The sequence below is a fragment of the Trachypithecus francoisi genome, unplaced genomic scaffold (assembly GCF_009764315.1).
Source record: "Trachypithecus francoisi isolate TF-2019V2 unplaced genomic scaffold, Tfra_2.0 Lachesis_group15, whole genome shotgun sequence".
In the NCBI taxonomy this organism is placed as follows: Eukaryota; Metazoa; Chordata; class Mammalia; order Primates; family Cercopithecidae; genus Trachypithecus; species Trachypithecus francoisi.
In genome coordinates, this window is record NW_022681460.1 from 103865383 (window position 1) to 103891955 (window position 26573).

At 47.2% G+C, this 26573-nt stretch overlaps 1 protein-coding gene across 7 annotated transcripts in view; it reads right to left on the minus strand.

Moving 5' to 3' along the window:
- The window catches only part of CLEC16A (C-type lectin domain containing 16A), a 237525-nt gene that overhangs the window by 55497 nt on the left and 155455 nt on the right, over positions 1 to 26573 (minus strand). For all 7 annotated transcript variants that reach the window (XM_033235753.1, XM_033235752.1, XM_033235751.1 and 4 more), the window contains 3 exons: positions 8484 to 8635; positions 5009 to 5213; positions 2801 to 2968 (listed from right to left, as the gene is read on the minus strand). In XM_033235753.1, the coding sequence (XP_033091644.1) occupies positions 2801 to 2968; positions 5009 to 5213; positions 8484 to 8635 (525 nt within the window). The remainder of the gene's footprint in view (positions 1 to 2800; positions 2969 to 5008; positions 5214 to 8483; positions 8636 to 26573) is intronic.

Below are 26573 nucleotides of genomic sequence, written 5' to 3' on the forward strand. Positions count from 1 at the left end.
AATCTGATTGAAGTACTAAAAGGATCCCACTGGCCGAATGGAAGCTGGGGATCCTGAGAAGCCTTCTGTTGTAATCTTGGGAGATCTGGGAGGAGATCTCAGATTTCATTATTTTCTGGAGGCCAAGCAGGCTGGTGGGTGTGGAAGTGGGGTGAAAAGCTTTAAGAATGATTCCAAGATGCTGAGTGGCTGCTGCTGTGGGGGACCCTGACTACTGAGATGGGGATGGCAGCAGCCTATGCTTCCACCATGCCAAGCTTCAGGGATTTCAACTTGCTCTTTGGGACACAGCTCTGGTGCCAAGCCAAGGTGGAAGGGCAGTGAGGCCTCCCTCTTTGCAGGGGTGAGGGGATAAATAAGAATGTCTCCATCTCACTCCTCATAGCTGAGTGGCACTACCAGGGGCAGTCAGGGGACACAGCCAAGGGGTGGAGGCTGCCTTCAGCAGCCACCTCTGACTTGCTGTTGTCCCAGTTGGCACAGCCTCACACTTGCTGACCCTGGGACCAGCAACAGGACATGGGGCATCCCAGCTGTGCCAACTTCCCTGCCAGGCAGGCCCAGGTTCTGGAGCCGGGCCACACTCCCAGCATTTGATGTTCTCACCCCTCCACTGGAAGGCCAGGCAGGGTAGAAGAGGTAAGCAATAAGTTACCCTAAAGAATTCCGCAGAGAAATGATCATGTAGATGCCGAAGAATGTGCCACTTGGCTCTATTTATTTACTTACATTCTACCTCATTCCAAAAGGGATCAGAGCAGAAATAAGGCCTGGGTTTTTCTCCTTAACCAGTAAGTTCCGAAACTGAAAGATGCCTCAGTGAGCCTAAAGACGTCATTTCTTACCAGGTCAATTTGTCCTCAGTTAACTTAGACTCAGTCATACTTTATATTTACTTAGCAATCATGGCTACAGAACACGAAGCAACCCGCAGAATTTTTAAGCAAAGAATCCTCCAGGCGCTGAAATAGGCAGAATCATCTCACATTTCATCACTGAAAATAGAGGCAGTGCCACAATCAGTCTCTCAGCCTAAGATTGTTTTTTTTCTTTTGTTTTTGAGACAGGGTCTCACTCTGTTGCTCAGGCTGGAGTGCAGTGGTACAATCACAGCTCACTGCAGCGTCAACCTCCTGGGCGCAAGTGATCCTCCCACCTCAGCCTCCTGAGTGTAGCTGAGACCACAGGTGCGCACCACCATGCCCAGCTAATTTTTTATTTATACTAGAGATGAGGTCTTACTATGTTGCCCAGGCTGGTCTCAAACTCCTGGGCTCAAGCAATTCGCCTGTCTTAGCCTCCCAAGGTGCTGGGATTACTGGCATGAGCCACCACGCCCAGCCCTAAGACTGGTTTTAAGAAAGAAACCAATCACAAGCTGTGGGTGGCAGAGTGAATTGGTGTACTGTCTTCTAGACTTCATGTTGGGACTATGTATATGAAGATTAAAAACCTGCCCCTTTGGCAAATTCACTGCTAGGAATTTATCACACAGATATGCGAGATTTGCACAATTACACAAAGATACCCTAAGGATGCGCACTGTGATACTGTAAGACCAAAACACTGGAAATGACCCAAATATGAAACAGCAGAAAAGATTTTTTTGCCCATCCATATGACAAAATACCATATAACAGTTAAGAAGAACTAGGTTGATTTATATGTGTTAATGTGTGACACTTTCTATTAAGGAAGAAGCAGCAAGGTGCAGCATCAGACATATGGTATACCCCGTGTGTAAAAAACAAACATACGCATGACATACAAAGAAGTATTTCTGGAAAGACAGGCAAGAAACTGTTAACAATAGTTACTTCTGAAGCAAAGTAGACTTGTTTTTCATTTGATCATCTCCTGTCTGGATTTTAAAAAATCATATGCCTACAGTATATACATATAAATAATGAATTCACCAAATCAAATAATGAAACTAAAATAAATCACGTGGAGGAACCAGGACTCGGGTTTTGAGCAGGTTCATATGGCTACGTTTTGTTCTTAAATCAATAACTGCTTTTGAAAACATTTCACAACACTTGCAACTTAAGTTTGAAGCCCTCCATGGGGAGGGGTTAAGTTGTGAATGAGAGCTTGGCCAGCGTTCTAAAGCTTTGCAATCAAAAGAAAGGCTCTCTTTCGAGGGATCGGGGTGCATACGGATTTATTTAAAGCAGACATGTCAGAACAGGAAGAGGAGAACTCGGTCTCCTGGAGAAGTGGTCCTTTCCACTCTGACAAATCAGCAATGAACTTTCCATTCCATTTTCTGTTTTGGGAGGAGGGGAGGAGGAGGGTTCGAGATGACCTTTGGCAAAAGTGAGAGGGGATGCCCTCATATGGAAGGAGTGGACAAAGAAGGCCCTGCTGTCCACAGGCCAGCTGTCCACTCCTTCTGAAGTCTCACTTCTTCAGGAGGTTGTAATCAGAACCAAACACACTCTCTCTTTCTGGTCATCTCACATGGAGAAGGAAACTACTGTCCCACAACTTCATCATTAATCATTTAAATGTTTCCAAGAAATTTCCAAGAAACTTCTTAGTCAGTTCTGAGAAGTTCTTCCACATACCCAACAAATCTCTGGAAAACCAAACCAAACACTAAAGGGAAAGTCAAAATTTATTTTGGGGGCTGGGTTTAATCTCGTGCCGCGCTTTGATAAACTCTAAGAAGCCGGTGCTGCCAGCTGACTGGGCTTCTGAGAGAGGAAGGGCAGCTCACACAGGCTCCACAGAGAGAAAGCCCTTGAACGCCCACCATGACGAACGAGCTGCGGAGCAGGGCAGGGGGCTGGCTCACCTGGCACCTTGTCCACTGACGCAAACACGGAGCGCTGCACTGTGGGGTCGCTGCTGCCCCGGCGCCCCTGGTCGTAGAAGCGGAAAGGCAGGTGCTGAGTGGAGGTGGAGGAGCCGAGTCCAAACCCCAGGACTTCAGTGGTGGGCTGGATTGGGAGGTCCAGGAGGGCTACGGTCAAACAATAGCATGGTTCACTCTGAGCATGTGGGATAGAGGGGGGTGGTGAGAATTTGTTGGGGGACATTGTAGTGGCTGTGGCCCTGCCAGGCACGTCACTTAAGAGATGCCAAGTGGGCGGCACGCAGCCTTGAGTTAGAGAGAACAGTGGAACATCAAAGATCCCACTGAGGCTCAAGGCACAAGCAGATGCCAAGTGAGGGCTTCAGGCCAAGGTTGAGACCAAGGAGAAAGGGGTAGGAGCCCATGCTCCTCGAGTGGAATGGATGCTAGGTCAATTTTTACTTTGGATTCTCAGCTTCCATGTGTAAAGGACCCTGACAAAGGCTGTTTCAGACTGCAAGCAAGTGGGGCCGAGTCTGCCCAGAGAGTTCACACATATATGTGTGTACGTATATCTGCACATGTGAAGGAGCATGTGAAAATATGTATGTGCATGTACATGTGTAACTATGAGTAGGTGTTTATCTGTCTTAGCCACTGTCCTCCCTTCCATAAATAAATCTCCCTATATATCCATTTGGAGGGGCTTTTTAAAATCAATTTAAGAAATACCCAAGGCGTTAGTTCTAACAGCCACTTTACAGCATAATTCTCAATTTTCAAATGAAGTATTTGGCCTTCATGCCAGCTGTGAGAAATTGCTTTACATGGCGGGGGGGGAGGCGGGGGAAACAACTCCCTGAAAATAAATCTTAAAAGAAAGGGCTGAATGATTTAAGTCACTTTGCACATTACAAAATGCTTCAGTAATGATTTTGTAGGCCAAGTTTCAGCTAAGTGAGAAATGAGACGGGGACGACGTGGGACGTGGGACTGTGCAAATCAGCACACTAAATCATCGCATCGGTAACGCCCAGAAACTGGCCCTCTGAGGGTTTATTTTTGAGACAGGGTCTCACTCTGTCTCCTAGGCTGGAGTGCAGTGGTGTAATCATGGCTCACTGTAACCTCTACCTCCCAGGCTCAAGTGATCCTCCCGCCACAGCCTCCCGAGTAGCTGGGACTACAGGCGTGTGTCACCACACCTGGCTCATTTTTGTATTTTTTTGTAGAGACAGGGTCTTGCCATGTTTCCCAGGCTGGTCTCGAACTCCTGGGTGCAAGTGAGTCACCCGCCTTGGCCTACCAAAGTGCTGAGATTACAGACATGAACCACTGTGCCTGGCCAAGGGCTTATTTTAAAGTTATCCCTTGAGAAAGCATGCCCACATCCCCAGGTGGGCTTAAAATCCTCTCAGCAGCCACCAGGATGACCACTGGTGCCTGAACTGAATGGCACTGGGTATCTTGAGAAAGACTGTTTGAAATTTTAGGAGTTGACAATGCCTTCCCCCTACGCCAAGGAGAAAGCCCTGCCTTCCTGCCCAATGAATGCATCTCTCTCATTTCTGTGCCTTTGCTTCTAAGAAATCTTGGCCTTCCTAACACTAGGCAGTGTTGGGCTTCCTCAGAAATTCACCACAAACCCCGTGAAATGTAAAATAACTTCCTTCCAAGGGTTCCAGCCTTTCACCAAGTAGGGCTGCCTCTTTATAAGAACCGGGAAAGGGAAGGAGGAAGGGGTAAGGTTTAGAGTAGGAAGTTCTGCCTGTGGGTTCTGCCTGCATGACTTTGGGCAAGTCCCTGAGCCTCAGTTTCCTTCTCTGTAAAACGGGCAGAGCAGGCCCTACAGAACTTCAGAGTTATTTTAAGGATCGGAGGTGGTAGAGGAATGTCAAAGCACTTTGTTAACATATGCTTGAGAATTTCAGTGTGAAGGGCTGAGAAGAGTGGTCCTACACCGATATCTACTTACTGCTGGCCTCCTGCCTGCTAGGGAGGGCTCCTCTTCTCTTCCATGCAGCCCTAGAAACTCACCAGAAATCAAACACCCAGGAAATGGGACTTCTTTGTACTCATATAAAACAATTCCTGAATCATAGGTATCTTCTTCTTTGCTATGGGGGTTCTCAAGGTCAATGTGAGAACTACAGAAAGCCCTGCCCCGCCAAGTGTCAGAGGACGCCCTGCCAGGGTCCAGCCACTCACCAGCTATTCTCTGCATCTTCATGCGCCTTGCCTGGATGCGGCCTTTGGCCAGGCGCTGCTTGGCGATGATGCAGCGGATGTGGTCTGAGAAGATGAAGGTGGCCTGGAGGATGGGGAAGGGCTTAGAATGGGGGCTGGACGCAGGCTTGTGGATGGTGATGTTCAGGGCACGGCTGTCATCCTCCACGCCAGTCACCTGCATGTCCTGCATAGTGAGAAGCAAAGGAAAGGGCATTTGTTGGGTTTGGGAGGAGGGTGGCTAGGAGCTGTGGCATCATGAGGCATCTAGAAAGAGGTCTCCAAATTCAACTCTGCTTTTGATCTAAGATCAACAGCCTCCCAAGTCCAACAGAGTCATGGATGGGCACAAGGCAGACCAGACCCAGTGGGAGAAGACAGTGTAGGAGGAGGCACAGAGTACCCCAAAGGAGCGAACGCTGGTGGTGGTGGCTGGTGCCTGTTTTCCATGAGGACTTGGGTCAGCTCATGAATAACAGGGTACCCCATACAAGCCTCTTCAAGGGGCCACAGGAAATACAACAGGCAAACTCTTACTTCTGAGAAGTCAGAGATAATGAACCAAAATTACTACTACCATCTGGCATGATCTTAGATATAGTTGCTCATCTACTCCTCAATTTCTTCCTTATTTCTTCTAAGAAGGGGACATCGTTGGCAACCATTTGTATGCCTTTGAGAAACTTCTGGTCCCCAAAGGGAAAAGTTAATCCTGAGAAAAGGACAGGGGCTGGGCATGGTGGCTCATGCCTGTAATTCCAGCACTTTGGGAGGCCGAGGTGGGTGGATCACAAGGTCGGAGTTCGAGACCAGCTTGGCCAACAAGGTGAAACCCAGTCTGTACTAAGAACATAAAAACTAGCCAGGCATGGTGGTGTGTGCCTGTAGTCCCAGACACTCAGGAGGCTATAAGGCAGGAGAATCGCTTGAACCAGGGAGGCAGAGGTTGTAGTGAGCAGAGATCAAACCACTGCACTCCAGCCTGGGTGACAGAGCGAGACTCTGTCTCAAATTAAAAAAAAAAAAAGAAAAAAAGAAAGGAATAGGGAAAGTCACTGAGCAGAGATTTGAAGGAAGCTGTGTTTTGAAGATGGAGAAGAAACGAACATGTAGCGAATTTTAAAAGACAAACCCAGTTTAAAACCTCAGAACGGATTCTGCATAGAGAATCTACTCCCATGAAGGTTTGAGGTGATCTGATATAAAAGCCTGAGAGGGGATGAACACAAAAGTCAGAAATGTTAAAGGAGGTGGGGACAACGTTGGAAAAGGCTCACAGCGGAAGATGGTTGTGGTTCTCAGGCATTACATTTGGCGTGGGCTCTTTGGAGACAACATCCCCATCAAAACGTGACAGTAAGGATTAGATGACGTATTCCACATTTAAAGCAGGGAGTGTGGTATAGTAAAGACCTGACAAATAGTATCCATTGGAAGACGGCCAAAAAAAAAAAAAGGTTTATGTGGCTTTCATTGTCTGATGGAAGACACATATTAATTCTTTGGGGGAGGAAAACACTTGCCCGACACTAAATTCTAATGGAAATTAATCATAAGCCTAGGTAAAGCCTAGATAGATAAGCATAAGTCACTTAATGGACAATGTCTTGCATGGAGTGCTTTTTTTTTTTTTGAGACAGAGTCTCGCTCTGTCACCCAGGCTGGAGTGCAGTGGCGCAACCTCGGCTCACTGCAAGCTCCGCCTCCCGGGTTCATGCCATTCTCCTGCCTCAGCCTCCCGAGTAGCTGGGACTACAGGTGCCCGCCACCACACCCGGCTAATTTTTTGTATTTGTAGTAGAGTCGGGGTTTCACTGTGTTAGCCAGGATGGTCTCGATCTCCTGACCTTGTGATCCGTCTGCCTCGGCCTCCCAAAGTGCTGGGATTACAGGCTTGAGCCACCGCGCCCGACCCATGGAGTGTTTTCTTAAATGAAAGATTCTTCTAAAGTTGTTTCTTACATTATACTTTGTAAAAGACACTTTTACAATAGAAAGATGCTGAAGAAGAGAAGGTTGGGGAAGAGGCTGTAACAGCAGCTTCAAGTATGTGGGTGGTTCTCGCAGAGAGCAGGACACAGACAGCAGGTCAGGCTGTGGCGAGGCAGAGATGGGGCAGCATGAGCAAGGCCCTTCCAGAAACTTGGGCTGGCTGGCAAAGAAATGGACTGCCTTGAAGTAGGGCAAAGCTCAGGCATGAAGTGTCGGCTGGACATCCGGGTACAAAGGGTATGGCAGAGGGGTGAGCTGGGAGGCTGCTTTCAACCCTTCTGATTCTTTGCTTTATTCACTCAAAGAGCTGATACTAGTCATCTATCACGTGGACAAACTTTTTTTTTTTTTTTTTTTTTTTAGACAGGGTCTCACTGTGCCACCCAGGCTGGAGTGCAGTGGCACGATCTCAGGTCACTGCAACCTCCGCCTCCTGGGTTCAAGCGATTCTCGTGCCTCAGCCTCCTGGGTAGCTGGGATTACAGGTGCCTGCCACCATGCCTAGTTAATTTTTGTATTTTTAGTAGAGACAGGGTTTTACCGTGTTGGCCAGGCTGGTCTCGAACTCCTGACCTCAAGTGATCCACCTGCCTTGGCCTCCCAAAGTGCTGGGATTACAGACACGAGCCACCATGCCCAGCCCACATTGGCAAACATTAAAAACAAAAAACAAACAAACAAAAAAACCCCAAAACCCAAGCCCCAGCTTGGTACTTGGCAAGTTAGAGCCTAGCTCTGCTGGACTGACGTTGAGCGGAAGGGAATTCTCAAAAATGCCAGTGGCAACAATCATTTTAGAGTGGTATTTGGCAGTATCTACTAACACTTAAAATTAGTACACCCCAGCTTCTTGGTATCTGCCTAGGGAAATCTTGCCCAAATGCATAAAGGAGTGAGAGTGATTCCGTTCATGGCAGTACCGTCTGGAAAGGCAGAAAACTGGAAATAGTCGACAGGGTATGGGTTAAACATGCCTTGCTGTAGTCACACAGCAGTGAAAAAGAATACCAGGAGGTCTGCGTGTACTAATGTAGCTGGCTCTCCAAGACATACTATTGAATGAAAAAAGCAAAGTTTAGAACATATTCAATGTGATATCATAAAAAACACGCACATACACTCTCAAGTATATGTATATAATTTTAAAAAATAGTACATGTAGTTACATTTATATATGCCTTTGGCAGAAAAACAGATCTGGAAAGGTCACACTGATAATAAAGGTTATCTCCTGTGGAGGGGAGGTGTAAGAATTGAGGGTTTTGGTCAAAAAGGACTTTGCTCTATATATGAGCATTTATGTGATATTTTAGCTTTTTTTTGGGTGACAGTTTGTTCACATATACCTTGTATAATATCATTAGAAATTAATGATAAAGATGATAAGTGTGTGTGTGTGTGTGTGTGTGTGTATGTGTGTTTGTAGCTAACTGAGAAGAGATTCCAGAGCTCCTGGCCATCTTACCTGCAATAGGCCTGCAAACTTGACCACTCCCCAGCCAAGCCTGGACACATCAGGCTCCACCAAACTCATCTGGTAAATATCCACAGCCAGGAATCGCTGGACCATGCCGCCATCCTTGGTGATCACTGTACATGCAATCAAGTCGCTGTTATCTGGGAGGAGGAAGGTGAGAAGAGAATGAGGCACAGTCTGGCTGCCCGGGGTGATAGAGACACCAAAGCTGACTCTCATTCTACCAGGAGCAGAGCTCAGTGGTTAGAGCCCAGGCCTAGAGTCACACAGACCTAGGTCTGAGTCCCTTCTCTGCCAGTTATGCTGGGAAAGTTTCTTTGTCTCTCTGGACCTCAGATCCCTCATCTGGATAATAAAGATAATGCTCACTCCCTCAAACTGCTACTAGTAAGGACTGATATAAAGCATAAAAGGACATAAAGCATCTGTCCATTGCTTACTGCATATTAGGTGCTCAAACCGTAGCTTAAAAACAACCAGCATGGCTGGGTGCAGTGGCTCATGCCTGCAATCCCAGCACTTTGGGAGGCCAAGGCAGGTGGATCACCTGAAGTGAGGAGTTCGAGACCAGACTGGCCAACATAATGAAATCCCATCTCTACTAAAACTACAAAAGATTAGCTGGCTGTGGTGGAAGGCACCTGTAATCCCAGCTACTTGGGAGGCTGAGGCAGAAGAATTGCTTAAATCTGGGAGGTGGAGGTTGCAGTGAGCCGACATTGCACTACTGCACTCTAGCCTGGGCAATAAGAGCAAAACTCCGTCTCAAAAAACCAAACCAAAACATCAACAAAACAATCAGCAGCCCAAGAAAGAAACTGAAGATGACACAAACAAATGGAGACACATCCAACGCTCACGAATCAGAAGAAATGATATCGTTAAAGTGACCACGCTACCCAAGGCGATCTACATATTCAATGCAAATTCCTATCAGAATACCAACTTTTTCACAGTATTAGAAAAAAATCCTAAAATTCATATGGCATCAAAATGAGCCCAAATAGCCAAAGCAAACCTGAGCAAAAAGAGCAAAGCTAGGCCAGGTGTGGTGGCTCACACCTGTAATTCCAGTACTTTGGGAGTCCAAGGAGGGAGGATCGCTTGAGCTCAGGAGCTGGAGACTAGCCTGGGCAACATGGCAAAACCCCACCTCTACAAAAAATGCAAAAAATTAGTTGAGTGTGGTGGCCCACACCTGTAGTCTCAGCCACTCAGGAGGCTCAGGTGAGAGGATGGCTTCAGCCCAGTGGGGTTCAAGGCTGCAATGAGCCATGATCACGCCACTGCACTCCAGCCTGTGTGACAGAGACTTGGTCTCAAAACAAACAAAAAAAGAGCAAAGCTGGAAGCATCACACTACCTGACTTCAAATTACAAGGCTCTAATGACCAACACAGCATGGTACTGGTATAAAAGCAGATATACAGGCTGGGTGCTATGGCTGTAATTCCAGCACTCTAGGAGGCCGAGGTGGGCAGATCACTTGAGGTCAGGACTTAAAGGCCAACTTGGCCAACATGGTGAAACACTGTCTCTACCAAAAACTAAAAAAAATTAGCTGAGCGTGGTGGTGTGTGCCTGTAGTCCCAGCTACCCTGGAGGCTGAGGTGGAGAATCGCTTGAACCTGAGAGGCAAAGCTGCAGTGAGCCAAGATCGCACCACAGCACTTCAGCCTGGGTGACAGAATGAGACCCTGTCTCAAAAAACAACAAAAAGAAAAACACATGGACCAACAGAACAGAATAGAGAGCCCAGAAATAAAGTCACATATTTACAGTCAAGCGATCTTCAACAAAACTGGTAAGAACATACACTGGGGAAAGAATACCATCTTCAGTAAATGGTGCTGGGAAAATTGGATAATCATATGCAGAAGAATGAAACTGGACCCCTCTTTCTTGCTGTATACAAAACCAACTCAAGATGGATTAAAGACTTAAATGTAAGGCCCAGAACTACAAAAATTCTAGAAGAAAATCTAGGTGAAAACTCTCTGGACATTGGTCTATGCAAAAAATGTATGACTAAGACCTCAAAAGCACAGGCAACAAAGCCAAAAATAGACAAACGGAACTTACTTAAACCAAGAACCTCAGTAACATTTCTGTGCTTCTTTAAAGACTGATGGCAGTTTCTACTTGTGATGGTTAAACTGAGTTCACCTAATTAAGTAAATGGTTAAACTGAGTTCACCTAGTTAATAAAGGCAGTAAAGCAAGAGTCCCCTGAGCCACGAGAGAATCACCAAGCCCTCAACTCAGCATATGACAATTTAGAGCCAAGCCCTGCACTGTTGTATGTGGATGTGCGTTGGATGTGTATGGCACTTGGCCCTTCAGAACCAGTTTTCCCATTTGTAAAATGAGAATGATGTCCCTTATCTTGAATTGGTTGGTGCGTCAAATGAGAAAAGGCGGGAAAAGCATGAGGTCTTGTGCACAGGAGTCCTCTGCATATGCTAGGTTCCTTCTCTTACTTGAAAGTTATCCCTAGCTGGGTGTGGTGGCTCGTGCCTGTAATCCCAGCACTTTGGGAGGCTGAGGTGGGAGGACTGCTTGAGCCCAGGAGTTCAAGACCAGCCTGGGCAACATAGTGAGACCCTGTCTCTACAAAAAGCAGAAAAAAAATTAGCCTCTCAGCTACTTAGGAGGCTGATGTGAGAGGATTGCTTGAGCCAAGGAGGTAGAGGCTGCAGTGAGCCATGAATGTACCACTGTACTCCAGCCTAGGTGACAAGAGCGAGACCCTGTCTAAAAAAAAAAAAAAAAGAAAAAGAAAGTTATCCCCAAATTTAACGTCTGATTTAATGCCTACCCTTGACTTGGAAATCACCAGAGTAACATAGGACCATTAGATCTACAGTCTACTGGTGTATGTAATCCTCTGCCACTTACGTTTTAAATGAGAGAGCTCAGTCCGGAAACAACCTAAATGTCCCCAAACAGGAGAACTATTTGAGTAGATTTTTTTTTCCCACCAGATGCAAAATTATACACCCATTTAAAAATTGTTTAACCAAACTGTGGACAGTGGTTCCCCATGAGGAGCGAGGTGAGAACTGGGGGTAGGAGTGTGTATGTGGGAGAAGTATTAAGGGGAGAACTTTCATTTTTGTTCTATGTTCTACTCTACTGTTTGAAATTATTTTAAAATGAGAAAAGTATTCAAGACATACTTTTGAAACACATATAATAAGCCCAAGTTAAAAATCATGTTTGACAAATAATTGCAATGACTGTGGAAAATATAAGTTTAAATGAAAGAGGATAAAAATGTTATTACCATGAGTTTGTTTTAAAAAAAAAAAAGTATCCCTACAAAGAAACATGAGTACAGAGAAAATGTGGCAAAACATTAACAAGCCTCTGATTAGAAGAGGGTAGGTGAGATGTTTTGTTGTTTCTTCACAGTTTTATTAAACTATCATTTACATACCATAAAGTTCCCCTATTTTAAGTATACAGTGTACCTATTTTAAGTATACAGTTTGAGGTTTAGTAATTTTTTCTTTTTCTGAGCATAGTACCCAATAGTTTTTCAACCCTTGTCACCCCCCCCTGCCTTTGGCAGTACACAGTGTCTCCTACTGCCACCTTTATGTCCATGAGTACCCAATGTTTAGCTCCCACTTATAAGTGAGAACATGTGGTATTTGGTCTTCTGTTCCCACATTAATTCGCTTAGGCTGCCAGCTGCATCTATGTTGCTGCAAAGGACATGATTTCGTTCTTTTTTACGGCTGTGTAGTATTCCATAGTGTATATGTACTACATTTTCTTCATCCAGTCCACCAGTGATGGGCACCTGGGTTGACTCCATGAGTTCACTATTTTGGATAGTGCTGAGTTTTAGTACATTTACAGCTATGCATTACTACATCCCAGTTGTGGAATACTTCCAACACCCCAAAAGGTTCTGTTGGGAGCACTTTAACCAGATATTCGGCTCAACTTTATTGGTGGAGGAGAAGGGTAACAAGGAAGGGTCAATTCTGGCCAAAACACGCAATTACAAACTTGGGCTCATGCATTCTACAAGGACTTACCCCCTCTCCGTTTTTAGTTTTCATCCTGATCTAAAAGCACAGATTTTTAATTTAGATAAACTTTTCTTTCCTTTTTCGGGTACCCCCAGCAACATACGCCTGTGTTCAATCCTCCAACAGTGTAAACTGTCTGAGATTCTGGTTTCGTCTGGATGTCACCCAGTTGCCTCTCGGTCTTTACAGGCCTCGTGTTTCCCTCTATTCTCTCTAGCACATGACCCCTGGAGTCAGCCAGGTGCCCCCATAGCAAATCCCAGCACCGGATAGGCTTTATTGAATGTGTACCTTTTTTTTTTTTTTTTTTTAAGACAGTCTCGCTCTGTTACATAGGCTGGAGTGCAGTGGCACGATCTCAGCTCACTGAAACCTCTGCCTCCCAGGTTCAAGTGATTCTCCTGCCTCAGCCTCCCTAGTAGCTAGGATTATAGGCACACACCACCACCCCTGGCTATTTTTTTATGTTTTTTATTTTTAGTAGAGACAGGGTTTCACCATGTTGGCCAGGCTAGTCTCGAACTCCTGGCCTCAAGTGATCTGCCTGCCTTGGCCTCCCAAAATGCTGGGATTACAGGCATGCGCTACCACATCTGGCCCAGTTGTACTTTCTTATTATCTACAGCAAGAATCTTCTTTCCTTTCCCAACAGTCCACTCAGGTATTTGAAAATATTTTTAAAAAAATATATTTTAGGGCTGGGCACAATGGCTCATGCCTGTAATCTCAGCACTGTGGGAGGCCAAGGTGGAAGGACTGCTTGAGCCCAAGAGTTCATCCTGAGCAACACAGTGAGACCCTGTCTCTAAAAAAAATTAAAATAAAATATGTGTGTTTTAATATAGTATGAAATGTATTATATTAACATAAAATGTATAATAATATGTATATCTTAGGATAAATTTTTAGTTCCATATTGGATGACCCTCTAGATGACTAGTCTTCTATATTATTAAAAAAGGAAGTCATCATATTCATTCTTACAAACATTTTCTTTGTGGTAGTGTAGGGTTTGTTTTCTTTACTCAATACTTAAAACAGGCCGGGGCCGGTGGCTCATGCCTATCTATACTCCCAGCAATTTTGAAGGCTGAGATGGGTGGATCACTTGAGCCCAGGAGTTCCACACCAGCCTGTGCAACATGGCAAAACCTCATCTCTACTAAAAGTAGAAAAATTAGCTGGCTGTAGTGGCATGTGCCTATAGTCCCAGCTACTCAGGAGGCTGAGGCAGGAGGATCACTTGAGCCCAGGCAGGTTGAAGCTATAGACAGCCGTGATCACACCACTGCACTCCAGTCTGGGCGACAGTGATGAGCCCTGTCTCAAAACAAACAAACAAAACTTAAAGCATTTTCTCAACGGGAATCTTTTAAAAATTGCTCTTTAAAAATAGAACAAAAACAATAAACATGTTCTTTCCTTTCTGCTTCTGTCCTCCTTCCCCCTCCTCTCCTTTCCCTTTCCTCACTCTACACAGGACAACTTGACTACTTTGTTTCCACATTCACAAAAGAAGTGCATCTGAGAGTTTGATCTGGGAAAACGGACACAGTCATAGGTGTCAGTGTCAGTGGGGCTTGTCCCAGGCAGTGCGACTCCCTCATAGAGCCTGGCTGCCTGAGGGGCTTCAGCGGAAGAAAGACTTGCCACCTCCACCACAAAAAACAAAAAAGGAAGGATAAAACCCCAGAACAGAACAGCTTTCAGAAATGTAACTGAGACATCAAAGCCCTGTGACAACACAGTGAGAGATTTCATAAGAAAACTAAAATGCGGCCACAGCAGTGAGACAGGAAGGATCCCAGGGAGGGAGCCTCTCGCTTTTCAGAGGCTGTGGGGCAGTTAAGGAGAAACGAAGCTGCTTCTACGGATTACAAGTGAACGCCATTCGCAAGGGAGATCAAGGAAATGCTGGTGATCACCATTTTGGGGTGACTCCTTTGTGGTCCCCTCCGGTATCATTTTAGGGAACTCTTGTATCCTGCCCCAGTCTTCGGCTGCTCCACACCCTGGCTGTGGAGCCCTGGGGGACACGGGCTAGTCACTTTGGGACTGCCATGGTGTCTTAGGTCGAGGATAAATCCAGGAGAGAATTGCTGAATGGAATCCAACTCGGCCCACCTTCTAAAGCCTCTGCCTGCAGACTTCATGTGTACGTTTTGGCAGCCGGCAGGAGTATGCTGAGTGCTAAGGTACCATGGGAAGGACTTGGTGGCAGGCGGCTCTGTCGTGGTATGTGGCAGCCTCCCTGCCTGACACTCAGGAGTGGCCATGGCAAGGAGAGGTCAGTGCAGGTGATAGGTGACATGAGGCTTCCTGATCATCCATCCACCATCCCCAGATCTCACTGCCCATCGAACCTCCAATTCTACGGGTGTGGGGCTTAGGATTCTATTAAGAAAATTATCAGAAGACAATGATCAGATCAATCATCCATGTGATTTAAGAGGCAAAAGATACACTAGCAAATGTGAAGGATTTGCATAGGCCATTCACAGATGAGGGGAAGGGGGCAGCCAGGAATGGGGACTGCCAATAAACACACACACACACACACACACACACACACACACACAGCCATCCTTGTGGGAAACCTTGAAACAAATCAAAGCAAAATACCATCTTCTGTCCATAGGATTGACAAGAATAAACATGTCTGATAACATCAGGTATAATGAGGTTGCAGAGAAACTGGCATTTCTCAAAAGCTGCTAGTGGGAGAATAAATTAGCATAGCTGTTTTGAAGGACAAATTAGCATTATTTATTAAAACCGAAAGTTTCACATTCTATGACCTAGCAATTGGTATGTTCCCAAGAAAAACACTCACACGTGTGGGCCAAGAGACTGTGAAGACTCAATTTTCCAGCAAGGGAAAGCCTAACTAAAATGTGTTTATTCCTTCTGTGTAACACCAAGGAGCAACGACATGGAATGAATTCGCTCTCCAGAGAGTTCAAAAGAGCCAAGTCTCAAGAACATACTGATGAGTAGAAAAAGAAGCTCCAAGGTGATTTTAGTTTTTTTTTTTTTCTTTCTATTTTTTTCTTTGAGACAGGGTCTCACTCTGTCACCCAGGCTGGAGTACAGGGGCACGATCATGGCTTACTGCAGCCTCGGCCTCCCAGGCTTGAGTGATCCTCTCACCTCAGCCTCCCAAGCTACTGGGACTAAAGGCACGTGCCATCCATGCCCAGCTAATTTTTAATTTTTTGTAGAGATGGGATTGTGCCATGTTGCCCAGGCTGGTCTCCAACTCCTGGCTCAAGGGATCCTCCCACTTCAGCCTCCCAAAGTGCTGGAATTACAGGCCGATTTTAGTTTCTACACACTGCTCTGATTTTCCAAAGGGAAAATAGGTATGTTATTTGCACACTTAAAATTGAATAAAGAAATAAGTGAGTCTCTTTCCACAGTTTTACACAAAGGGACTCAGGTCTTTATGAGGCCTAGCCAAGGGTGGGGAGCAGCACTAGGCCAAGCTGCTGGCCAGCTGGGCTCTGCCTGATCATGCAGATGACAGACAATCACTGAGAACCAGGTGATGGCGGGAAGCCAAGAGCTCTCTGACAGCACCCTTGGGACATAGCTGTGGCTGTGTCCAAAGTGTGAGTTCTTCTCACAGTCAGACCTGTGAGTTCCAGAGCTCTGGTGTCCAGCTCAGCTCACGCGTGCAGGTGCACAGTCTAGTGCCCACTGGGGCCAGGCTCTGTACTAGGCACTAAGTACCCATACTAAGAATGAGGCTTGGCCCCCCACCTCGAGGAGTTCAGGGCCCAGGTGGGAGGCTAAAGACCATGAAAGGCCATGCAGATCAAGCCTCCATTCTGGGAAGGAACCAGACCCCACAGGCAAAAGGTAGGATGGCAGATGTCTCCATCGTCCCCAGGGCCCTGAAGGTATGACATGCCTCCTAGCAGAACCTTGTTCTAAGGAAAGGTGACATGGCCCTCCTACTTCCAGGTACTACCTTTTATTTTTCTTTGGGGAGGGGAGAAAATTTGCTGCATGCCGTATGTATGTATGTATGTATGTATGTACTGATTGAGATAGGTCTGTCACCCAGGCTGGACTGCAGTGGTGCAATCATAGCTTATTGCAGCCTCAAACTCCTGCACCCAAGCGATCCTTCTGACTCAGCCTTCCAAGTAGCTAGGACTACAGGTGTGCCATCATGCCCGGGTAATCTTTTTTTTTTGTAGAGATAAGGTATTGCTATGTTCTCCAGCCTGGTCTCCAACTCCCGGTCTCAAGCGGTCCTCCTGCCTTGGCCTCCCAAAGTGCTGGGATTACAGGCGTGAGCCACCACACCTGACCCATTCTATTTTATTTGAAAATATTAAACTTATCCACCACTTTCACTAGATAATACATTCCTAGGTTCCCATTTGAAAAGGTATAAAACCTTTTTACAGAGGATAATAAGGGTCTCCTGTCCCCCTCTGCAGAGGCAACCACTGCACGGACTCTTATTACCTGTCCACTGTGCATTTTCAAGTACTCATGCGGCTATGTTCTCCTCTCCATTTCCTTTCTTAAATGGTGGCGTGCCACCCACACTGCCTGCATTGTGCTTTTGACACTTTCTGATGGCACATCGGCACTGAGACACTCCTTGTGATTTTTCATAGCTGCATTCTCTCCCACGGTAGGGAGAACTCTACATCATTTAACAGCTCTCCAACTGGCGGACATTCAGAGAGTTTAGAAGTTTTTGCTACAACATTCAAAGGAACATTCTTATTCGTACGCACATGCGAGAGTAAATTCATAGCAGCAAATGAGAGCTTATGCTTAATTTTTCTAAAACATTTGTATTCTATTAAAATAAATTTCAGAAGGAAACTTCCTATCATTACCATGAATGGAAACATAGAATTACTTACCATCATTAAGGTAAACATGAAAACTGATTAGAGGAGAAAAGACCATTTATTAAATTACAGCCTAATGCCTGCTCTTTTGATAAAAAAGGGAAATCTGAGTTATAGAGATTCTAAGACAAACTAGTCTGAATCTGAGACCTTCTCCTTGGTGTCACAGCACAGACTAGAGGGGCACTGAAATGGATTTTCTTACGGACTATACTTTCCAAAGATGGCCACAGCAATATTTCTCACCTATATGTTCTTCTTATAGTGTGACTTTGACTCTCCTCCCATCAAGTGGTGGGGTCTACCCTTCTCCTTGAACCTGAGTGGGCCTCAGTGACTGTCTAGACCAAAAGAGTTCCAATGGAAGTGATGCTTTGTGATTTCTGAGGCAAGGTCATAAAAATGCTCTTGGAACCTATCCACCATGTTGTGAGGAAGCCCAAGTAGTCATGGAGATACCCACAGAGAGAAACCAAGGTCCAGGCCCACAGCCAGCTCCCAGTCCATACAGTCCAGCTGATGCCATGAGGAGCAGAGTTAATCCCATTGAGCCCTGGGCAAATTATACATTTGCTAGCAAAATGAATTCCCATAGTTTTTTTTTTTTTTTTTTTTTTTTGAGGCGGAGTCTCGCTCTGTCGCCCAGGCTGGAGTGCAGTGGCCGGATCTCAGCTCACTGCAAGCTCCGCCTCCCGGGTTTACGCCATTCTCCTGCCTCAGCCTCCCGAGTAGCTGGGACTACAGGCGCCCGCCACCTCGCCCGGCTAGTTTTTGTATTTTTAGTAGAGACGGGGTTTCACAGTGTTCGCCAGGATGGTCTCGATCTCCTGACCTCGTGATCCGCCCGTCTCGGCCTCCCAAAGTGCTGGGATTACAGGCTTGAGCCACCGCGCCCGGCCCCCATAGTTGTTTTAAGCCATGAAGTTAATTTAAGTGGTTGGTTACTCAGCAATAGATAATTGTGATGGTAACTTTAGTGCTATATCCAGGCACATTTAAAATTCTAAAAATCTTTCAGTACCACCAAGAAGCTACATGCTGCATCTCAGAAGACTAGCCTAGAGAAATAACTCAGGATTGGCTGTTTTGGGGACCTCGGAAGATCCTCTGAGTATTAAGCAGAATGAAGGGAATTTAGTACAACCATTTTCCAACACAATTTTAAGATGCTGGGAAGGAAGAGGAGAAAAGGAAAAAGCATGAAAGAAAAAGCATGCTGTTACCATGAAGTGCAGAATGAGGGCAACTTGGCCTGATAAAAAGAGCTTGGGCTTTAGTGCTGTGGAGACTGGGTTTAAAGCCCAGCTCTGCCAAATATTAAACTGTGTGACCCTGGGCAGATCACCTCCCTTTTCTGAGTCTCAGGTTTCTGCCTTATATGAAGAACACTTAACCACCTGCAGGTGGTCCAGGGTATCTGGGAGGGGCATGGGGCTGCGTCCAGCATGCCTCACAGATCCAAGCTATGGTGGTGGTGGTCATTGTCAGAAGGGGTCGTAGCGTTCTCCCAGCACAAGTCAAATTGCTCGGAAGTGCCATGACATTGCTAGAGCCGTGACTCTCTCGTTGGAACCCTTCTGCCTAAGGTAGTCATGCTTTCTGAATGCAAACTCTTGACTAAATGAGTCTCTTCAGAGGGAGAAAATAAATCTTGGTTTTCATTTTTCAGAATTCCTGTAAGGTCATGGAATATGGAAGACACACAGGCCCCCCGGGCTCTGCGGTGAGACCTCCCCTGACCCCTCATTCCCGGCTGCTCTCCCAGTCCTTCTCTACCTTTCCCCAATCCCCAGCCCCACCCCAGTGCCCACCATTCTTGACTGTGTTGAAGCATCCCACTCCAGACTGTAAGCTCCCAAAACAAGGGGCCCCGACCGGGATCACTAGCTGCTATACTCCCTGGAGGGGGTCTGGGCAATGGCTGGTGCTGAAGAAGTATTTGTGCATGGGATGGAAGGAAGCTAATGTCTTTTGGTGCTCCCATTTGGAGGCCAGGGACTTCTCAATCAACTGTTCTTTTAGCTCCTGGGCTGAAGCCTTCCCCCACACCCCCCTCTGACAGACTGTAGCTCATTACTGAGCGATAAATGGGGCTGACTGACTTTTGCTATATTTAAATAATCCCTTCACAATGAAATATGGATGCCAATCCATAATTTAATTCTTGGCATTGGTGGCTCCAACTGCATTTAGAATGGAAGTCTTTTTCCTTACAGGGGGATCTCCAGGCCAGCAGAATTCCAAGGCTTTGAAATCCAATAGCCTGTTTTAGGCCACAGCTGGAATTTAAATTAGCAATTCAGTCAACATTAGCAAATCTTTCAAGCACGTGTGGTTAATCAGAGGTCAGGAGGGGCTGAGGAACAGGGAACACTGATCCCCTGAGGGAAAGGCCAGCTCACCCTGGAATTCCAAGAGCAGGGCCCACAGCTGATACGAGATCCGGAGGGCCCGTGGCTGCACCTGTGAGGGAGGGGCTGTGGTCTTGGCCCCTCCACACATCCACTCCAGCCTGACTTGTTTCTATTCCAGAGTCTGCACTGGTACCAGGGATGAGTGAGGGGGAACTTCAGTCGCCTGTGGGTGGTGCAGGGATGGCAAAAAACACTGAGCATCGCTGGCTTTCACTGGAGTTGGGGATGCAGCACCATTCCAGGCTTTGGTTCTCTAAAGCCATGTACTGAAAGATTATCAGGGCTGAGTTAGGTGGTTCATACCAGTAATCCCATTACTTTGGGAGGCCAAGGTTGGAGGATTACTCGAGCCCAGGAGCTCAAGACCAGCCTGGGCAACATAGCAAGACCCCGTCTTTACAAATAATAATAAAAATTAGCTGGGAGTCGTAGTGCACACCTGTGGTCCCAGGCTGAGGTGGGAGGATCACTTGAGTCTGGGAGTTACAGGTTGCACTGGGTCATGATCGCACTACTGCAGTTCAGCCTGGGTGACAGAGAGACTCCATCTAAAAAAAAATAAAAAACTCAGGGCTGTTTTGAATTAAGGCCCCCGCTCCCAGTAGTTATTTTTTATTTATTTATTTTTTTGAGAGAGAGTCTCACTCTGTCGCCCAGGCTGCAGTGCAGTGGCGCAATCTTGGCTCACTGCGAGCTCCGCCTCCTGGGTTCAGGCCATTCTCCTGCCTCAGCCTCCCGAGTAGCTGGGACTACAGGTGCCTGCCACCACGCCCAGCTAATTTTTTTGTATTTTTAGTAGAGATGGGGTTTCACCATGTTAGCTAGGATGGTCTCGATCTCCTGACCTCGTGATCTGCCCGTCTCAGCCTCCCAAAGTGCTGGGATTACAGGCGTGAGCCACCGCGGCCGGCCTGCAACCAGTAGTTTTATCAATGACAACTGTTGCTGGCACCAAGATCAGCCTTTATAAAGTGCTTTTATATGCCAAGCCCCAACTTTCCACTTGATATGGTCCCAGATCCTATGAGGCAGACACAAACTGCGGCAGGTCAAGTGACTTCCCCAATGACACAAACTGATGAGTGACATATGTGGCCGAGGGATGCAGCCAGATGGCCATGTGAACTTCATACTCTCCTGAAGAAGCTGATCGAAACGTGGCATTCCAGTCCCCTGGGTGAGGCCAGAGAGAAGATCACTTGTCTGCCTCACAGCCTGGTGCCCCCTCCACCTGGACTAGCTGCGGAGGGTGGGAGATGCCTAGTTCTGGCAAGAGGACAGTCAAATGATGTGAGCTCTCAAGAGGCAAGCCCTAAGGGTTTAACTCCCTGGAGGCTGAGGACCTGAAGCCACTTCCATGCTCCTGGACTGCCTTGGCAAGGTCCCCCTTTCACAGGGCACTTGGTGGCCTCTTTGAGCAGCAGACCTAGTTCCTTCTTTGGCTTAGGAAATGCTGTCTCTCTTCTACCCTTGAGAGTTTCTCTTCCTGGCATGCAGGAGAGACTGAAGCTGGGTGTCTGCCCCTTGGGCTCTTTTCAGATGCTAGAATCCATCAGTTAGCAAGACTGGTCAGCGGCCTGCCTTCATGGTGCTTCACCAGCAGAAGGATGGCTGCCCTTCCAAGCTGCTGGACACTTGGGGCACCAGCCTCTGTGGGATGGAGATGGTTCTTTGTGGCACAGAATTACATTGGTGACTTGAGGGAAAAATCAGCCTCGCATGCCTCCCTGATGACAGAACGCAGCTGCAGGAGGGGTCTTGGCCACCAGTACTGCACCGCTGGGGAGTACTGGTGAGTCATGGCTCACTGCGGGGTGGAGGGGAGAGGAAGCCTAGGTGGTCCGAGGGGTCAATCAACAGCTCGGGAGGACAGTGCAATGCATCTCTCCCAGGTCACCACCCTGTCAGAATCCAGTGAAAACTGAAAACAGCAGTCATTCTGGGGCATAAAAAAATCATGTTTCCTTGGGAGCTAACTTGAGTGCTTTGAAAAGGAAGCCAGTGCTGATTCCAGTGCAAGCCCAGCAGAGCTGCAGTGACAAGGAACTGGGCCCTGGTAAATTCTACAGATCACCCGGAAGAGGCAGAACAGCGTGATATGACATCTGGACCTTCCCGAGCCTCAACTAACTCCAGTGGGGGACTTTCATAATCCAGGACACTTTGAAGATTAAAGAAGAGCTGAGACTGTTCCCACCGAGGGTGTGAACTAGCACACTCAATTAGGTTGGCTGCTTCTCCTGACAGTCAAATCAATCCTTTGAAGAAAATTAAGTAACCATTTCTCCATCAACCCAGCAACAGCTTATGGGTTACTCGCTGCAAGTAGCAATCAATTACTTTGTCTCCTTTGTGGCTCCCTAAAGCATTCCTTCCCAGCACAAAAAGGGGGCAGTTGTGAAGTATGGTATTTCCTGGATGGAGAGTGGGTCTTGGCACCTTTCTCCTGCCAAGCCTATGAGCTGCACCCTCTAATACGAAGAGGAAAAAAAAAATATATACTGGTGGCATTTCTGGGATTTGCAAAGGAAACTAGCAATGAGGTATGGAGATAATGGGGTATTTGTTGAAATTCAGTTACCTGGGGAAACTGGGACCTAGTGCTTGGTTTTAAGGTTTGAGCTGTGATCACTGGGCCTCCCGTTACAGGTGCCACACTGATGTCCTGGCCTCGGCCGCCTCTCCACACCCCTCTGCCCACACCACCAAGAGTAACTGGCAGAGCACTGTTAAGAAAACTGTGTTCTCCTAACACATTCCAGCTCCGCTTCCCCGCCCAGAAGCATAGGTCTGAATGCAGGGGAAGCCATGCAGGGGAAGTCCAAGCCGGGCCTGGGGCCAAGTGCCTGAAGGTGACTGGTAACTCTGCCACCTTCTAGCTGTGGCGAACCTGGGCATGTGACTTTGCTTCCGTTGTCTCATCTATAGGCGGGGGGTAATAAAATAATTTTATAGCTCTATTTCATGATATGCAAGCTGCAGTATTTGGGGAGAAGGGTACTGAGGCCCGCAATTTACTTTGAAATAAATTTTTAAAAAGATTCACTTCCAGCCGGGCGCGGTGGCTCAAGCCTGTAATCCCAGCACTTTGGGAGGCCGAGACGGGCGGATCACGAGGTCAGGAGATCAAGACCATCCTGGCTAACATGGTGAAACCCCGTCTCTACTAAAATATACAAAAAACTAGCCGGGCGAGGTGGCGGGCGCCTGTAGTCCCAGCTACTCGGGAGGCTGAGGCAGGAGAATGGTGTCAACCCAGGAGGCGGAGCTTGCAGTGAGCTGAGATCGGGCCACTGCACTCCAGCCTGGGCGACAGAGCGAGACTCCGTCTCAAAAAAAAAAAAAAAAAAAAGATTCACTTCCTCACCTATAAAGTATCTTTTAAAAAAAAAAAAAAAGGAAGAGAAGCCAGGTGTGGTGGCATGCAACTACAGTCCCACAACTCAGGAGGCTGAGGCAGGAGGATTGCTTGAGGCCAGGAGTTTGAGGCTACAGCACCAAGACTAAGCCTGTAAACTCCAGCTTGGTTAACATAGCCAAAGCTATCCCAGTCTGGGAAACACAGCAAGACCCCATCTTGGGAAGAAAAAAAAAAAAAAAAAAAAAAAAGAAGATTGGGCTGGGTGTGGTGGCTCACATCTGTAGTCCTAGCTGCCTGGGAGGCCGAAGTGGGAAGATCACTTGGGCCCAGCAGTTCGAGGCTGCAGCGAGCTATGATCAAAACACTGCACCCCAGCCTGGATGACAGAGACCCTAACTCCCTGCTGCAAAAAGTTTGGTGGATAAAGTAGATACGTGATAAGACAAGTAGACAAGTATGAGGGTGTTGACTATACAATTCTTTCAACTTGGTTGTATGCTTGAAAGGTTTCAAAATAAAATGTTGAGGGGAAAATGGACTTCCTAGGGTTGTCGTGAAGTTCAGGCAAATTACAACAGGTTTGACACAAGGTGACTGGTCAGTATGCAGAACCTGCACTCAAATTATCAGTTTTCTGGCCTCCTTTATATCACTTTTGTGTGATGACTACAGGATCCCATCACTGTGAAAATCCACTTGGTTCCCAAGTTGAATAGCAGGGATTTGAATGGAAAGAGTTTGGATGGAGCCCTCCGTAGGACTCTTTCTAGAATCTCTTAACCCTGCAGAATCTTCATGTCTCCCAGGGTACTCAGGGCCACTGAGGACACTGTATCAATGCTCACTTTACAGACAGAGGTAGATACATCTGTCACTGGCTCACTCAGCAACTATCTGAGCAGTGACTGTGTGACAGGTTGGCTGTCTTTGTGACTGGTACATGGCCCAGGAGCAATAACTAATTGAAAGTGCCATTCTCAGGCAGGGAGCTGAAGGCTTGGGGAGGCTGGGTGCCTCATCCCCAGGGGCCCACAGGCTGGGGGAAGTGCTAGCTTTGGGCTCAGCTCTGTCTGCTTCCAAAGGTGGGGTTTTCCACACCTACTTCCTCTCAGTGTGAAAGGCATATGCTGTGTCTAGTAAAATGAGGTGACTGGTTTTCATAAAGTGGCCAAGAAAACCAGTTGCATGTCTTCATCTTTCCCCCGTGTCAAATTTTAAGACTCTTCTTGGGAGAATGGAGGATGAGAATGTTACCCTTCTTGTTCCCATGTGTCCAGAACAGGTATGGGGGCAGCCTCTCTGACTGCTGAAGTCTACTTAAGGATGAGCAACTTGCAAAAGCCTCACTCCTTGTTCCACTTCTTCAATACATGCAGTTCACAGCTTGCCAACTTGGTGAAAACATAATTACCAGAAACCGAGTCCAAGGGAGCAGCAGTTCCAAGTACAGTCTGGCATATCCCCTTATCAAGTGACACCCTGCTGCCAGAGACACGATCTCATCTTATAATGCATCGGTGACCACACTTATCTCTGCTCTCGGAATGCCACATTTGCATAGTACATTGCATAATTTCCTCTCTGAAAATGGCACTGTTTAGCATGAGTAAATAAAGTTACCTAACTCTGTGAGGCAGCCGAATGGAATACTTGAGATTTCCAAGAAAAGATTTGAATACCTAAGCTCTTTATTATGCAGCCAGATAAAGTCACACGGAATCGAGGTTCACACAGCTCCTCTTCCCTGCTGTTCAGCAGCCCAGCAGCCCAGGAACAAGGGTATCCTGGTCTTCGGAAGCCCTCTGTGATGGCTCTGCTCTGGACCCTTCCACAGGATGTGGTCAGGGTCTCTCTACCCCGAATGTGCCTGGGGCTACTGTGTGTCGGGTACCGGGCTACAGAGATGAAGGAGGCAGATGCATCCTTACTCTGGGTAACCCTTCAGAGGCTGTTTCCTTATCTGAAAAATGAGGACACCCTACCTTGTAGTAATGCTGTTGGGAACAAATAAGCTGGCGTGCAGAGAGGGCTTGTGAGTTTTCTCCACCTTTGTGGTGTGGGCCCGCCTCTCCTTCCTCTCTCTGGATAGAAGTTCTTGAAGATGGAGCTACACCTTCTATCTCCCTTGGATTTCCTCTATAAGGCACCTCATCAGAAATGTACACAAGGGTATTCCAGAGAGCAGATACTGGCCCAAGGTATTCTTCCTTAGGGGGTGAGGTCCCCAGGCAGAGAACATAGTCTAGAGAGTATGTTAAAACCTCTGGGATAGGCTGGGTGTGGTGGCACACACCTGTAATCCCACCTCTTTCGGAGGCCGAGGTGGGAGGATCGCTTGAGCTCAGAGTTCGAAAACAGCCTGGGCAATATAGTGAGACCCCATCTCTATGTCTCCTAGGAAGACATTTTTATTAAAAAAAAAAAAAAAATTAGCCGGGCATGGTGGCACGTGGCTGTAGTCCCGGGTACTTGGAAGGCTGAGGCTGGAGGACTGCTTGACACCAGGAGGCAGAGGTTGCAGTAAGCTGAGATTGCACCACTGTACTCCAGCCTGGGCGACAGACTGAGACCTTGTCTCAAAAAAAAACTCCCCAAAACAAAACTCGACTCTCGGATCTGTATTACTAACACTGCTAGAGAAGGCAACTGTGGGTGCCACAGGATCTGTGGGGTGTCCTTGTACCCACAGATGCTGGCCAGACCTCAGGAAGCTCTTCTGGTCAAATGGATCTGAGCCTGGCATTCAAGGCTCTTCTAAGCAAGGAGGCATTCTCTCCTGCTAACATCTAACCCAGACTCTCCTCCGACACAGGCCAGTTGTGGGGAAGAAAAGGCTTCAGAGATGGGACCGGTACACCCATTCATCACTGCCTCAGACTTTTCATTCAAACATTTCTGGGGGTGCTGGACTCTGTGCTTGGCAAAGAGGACCACACAGATGGGCAAGACTTGTCCCTCAGGGGTTCCTGTCTAGCACGGGAGCCCAAACAAGTGACAATTATATGCCATGTGACGAGAGCCACAGCAGGGGAAGATCAGGAGGATGCAGACTGCTGGAAGGGAGGCCATGACACAGCCCAAGGATCACAGAAGGCTTCTTGCAGGAGGTATATTTTTTTGAGACGGAGTCTTGCTGTGTTGCCCAGGCTGGAGGGCAATGGCGCAATCTTGGCTCATTGCAACCTCCACCTGCCAGGTTCAAGCGATTCCCCTGTCTTGGCCTCCTGAGTAGCTGGGACAACAGGCACGCGCCACCACACCTGGCTAATTTTTGTATTTTCAGTAGAGACAGGGTTTCACCATGTTGGCCAGGCTGGTCTCAAATCCCTGACCTCAGGTGATCCGCCCACCTCAGCCGCCCAAAGTGCTGGGATTACAGGCGT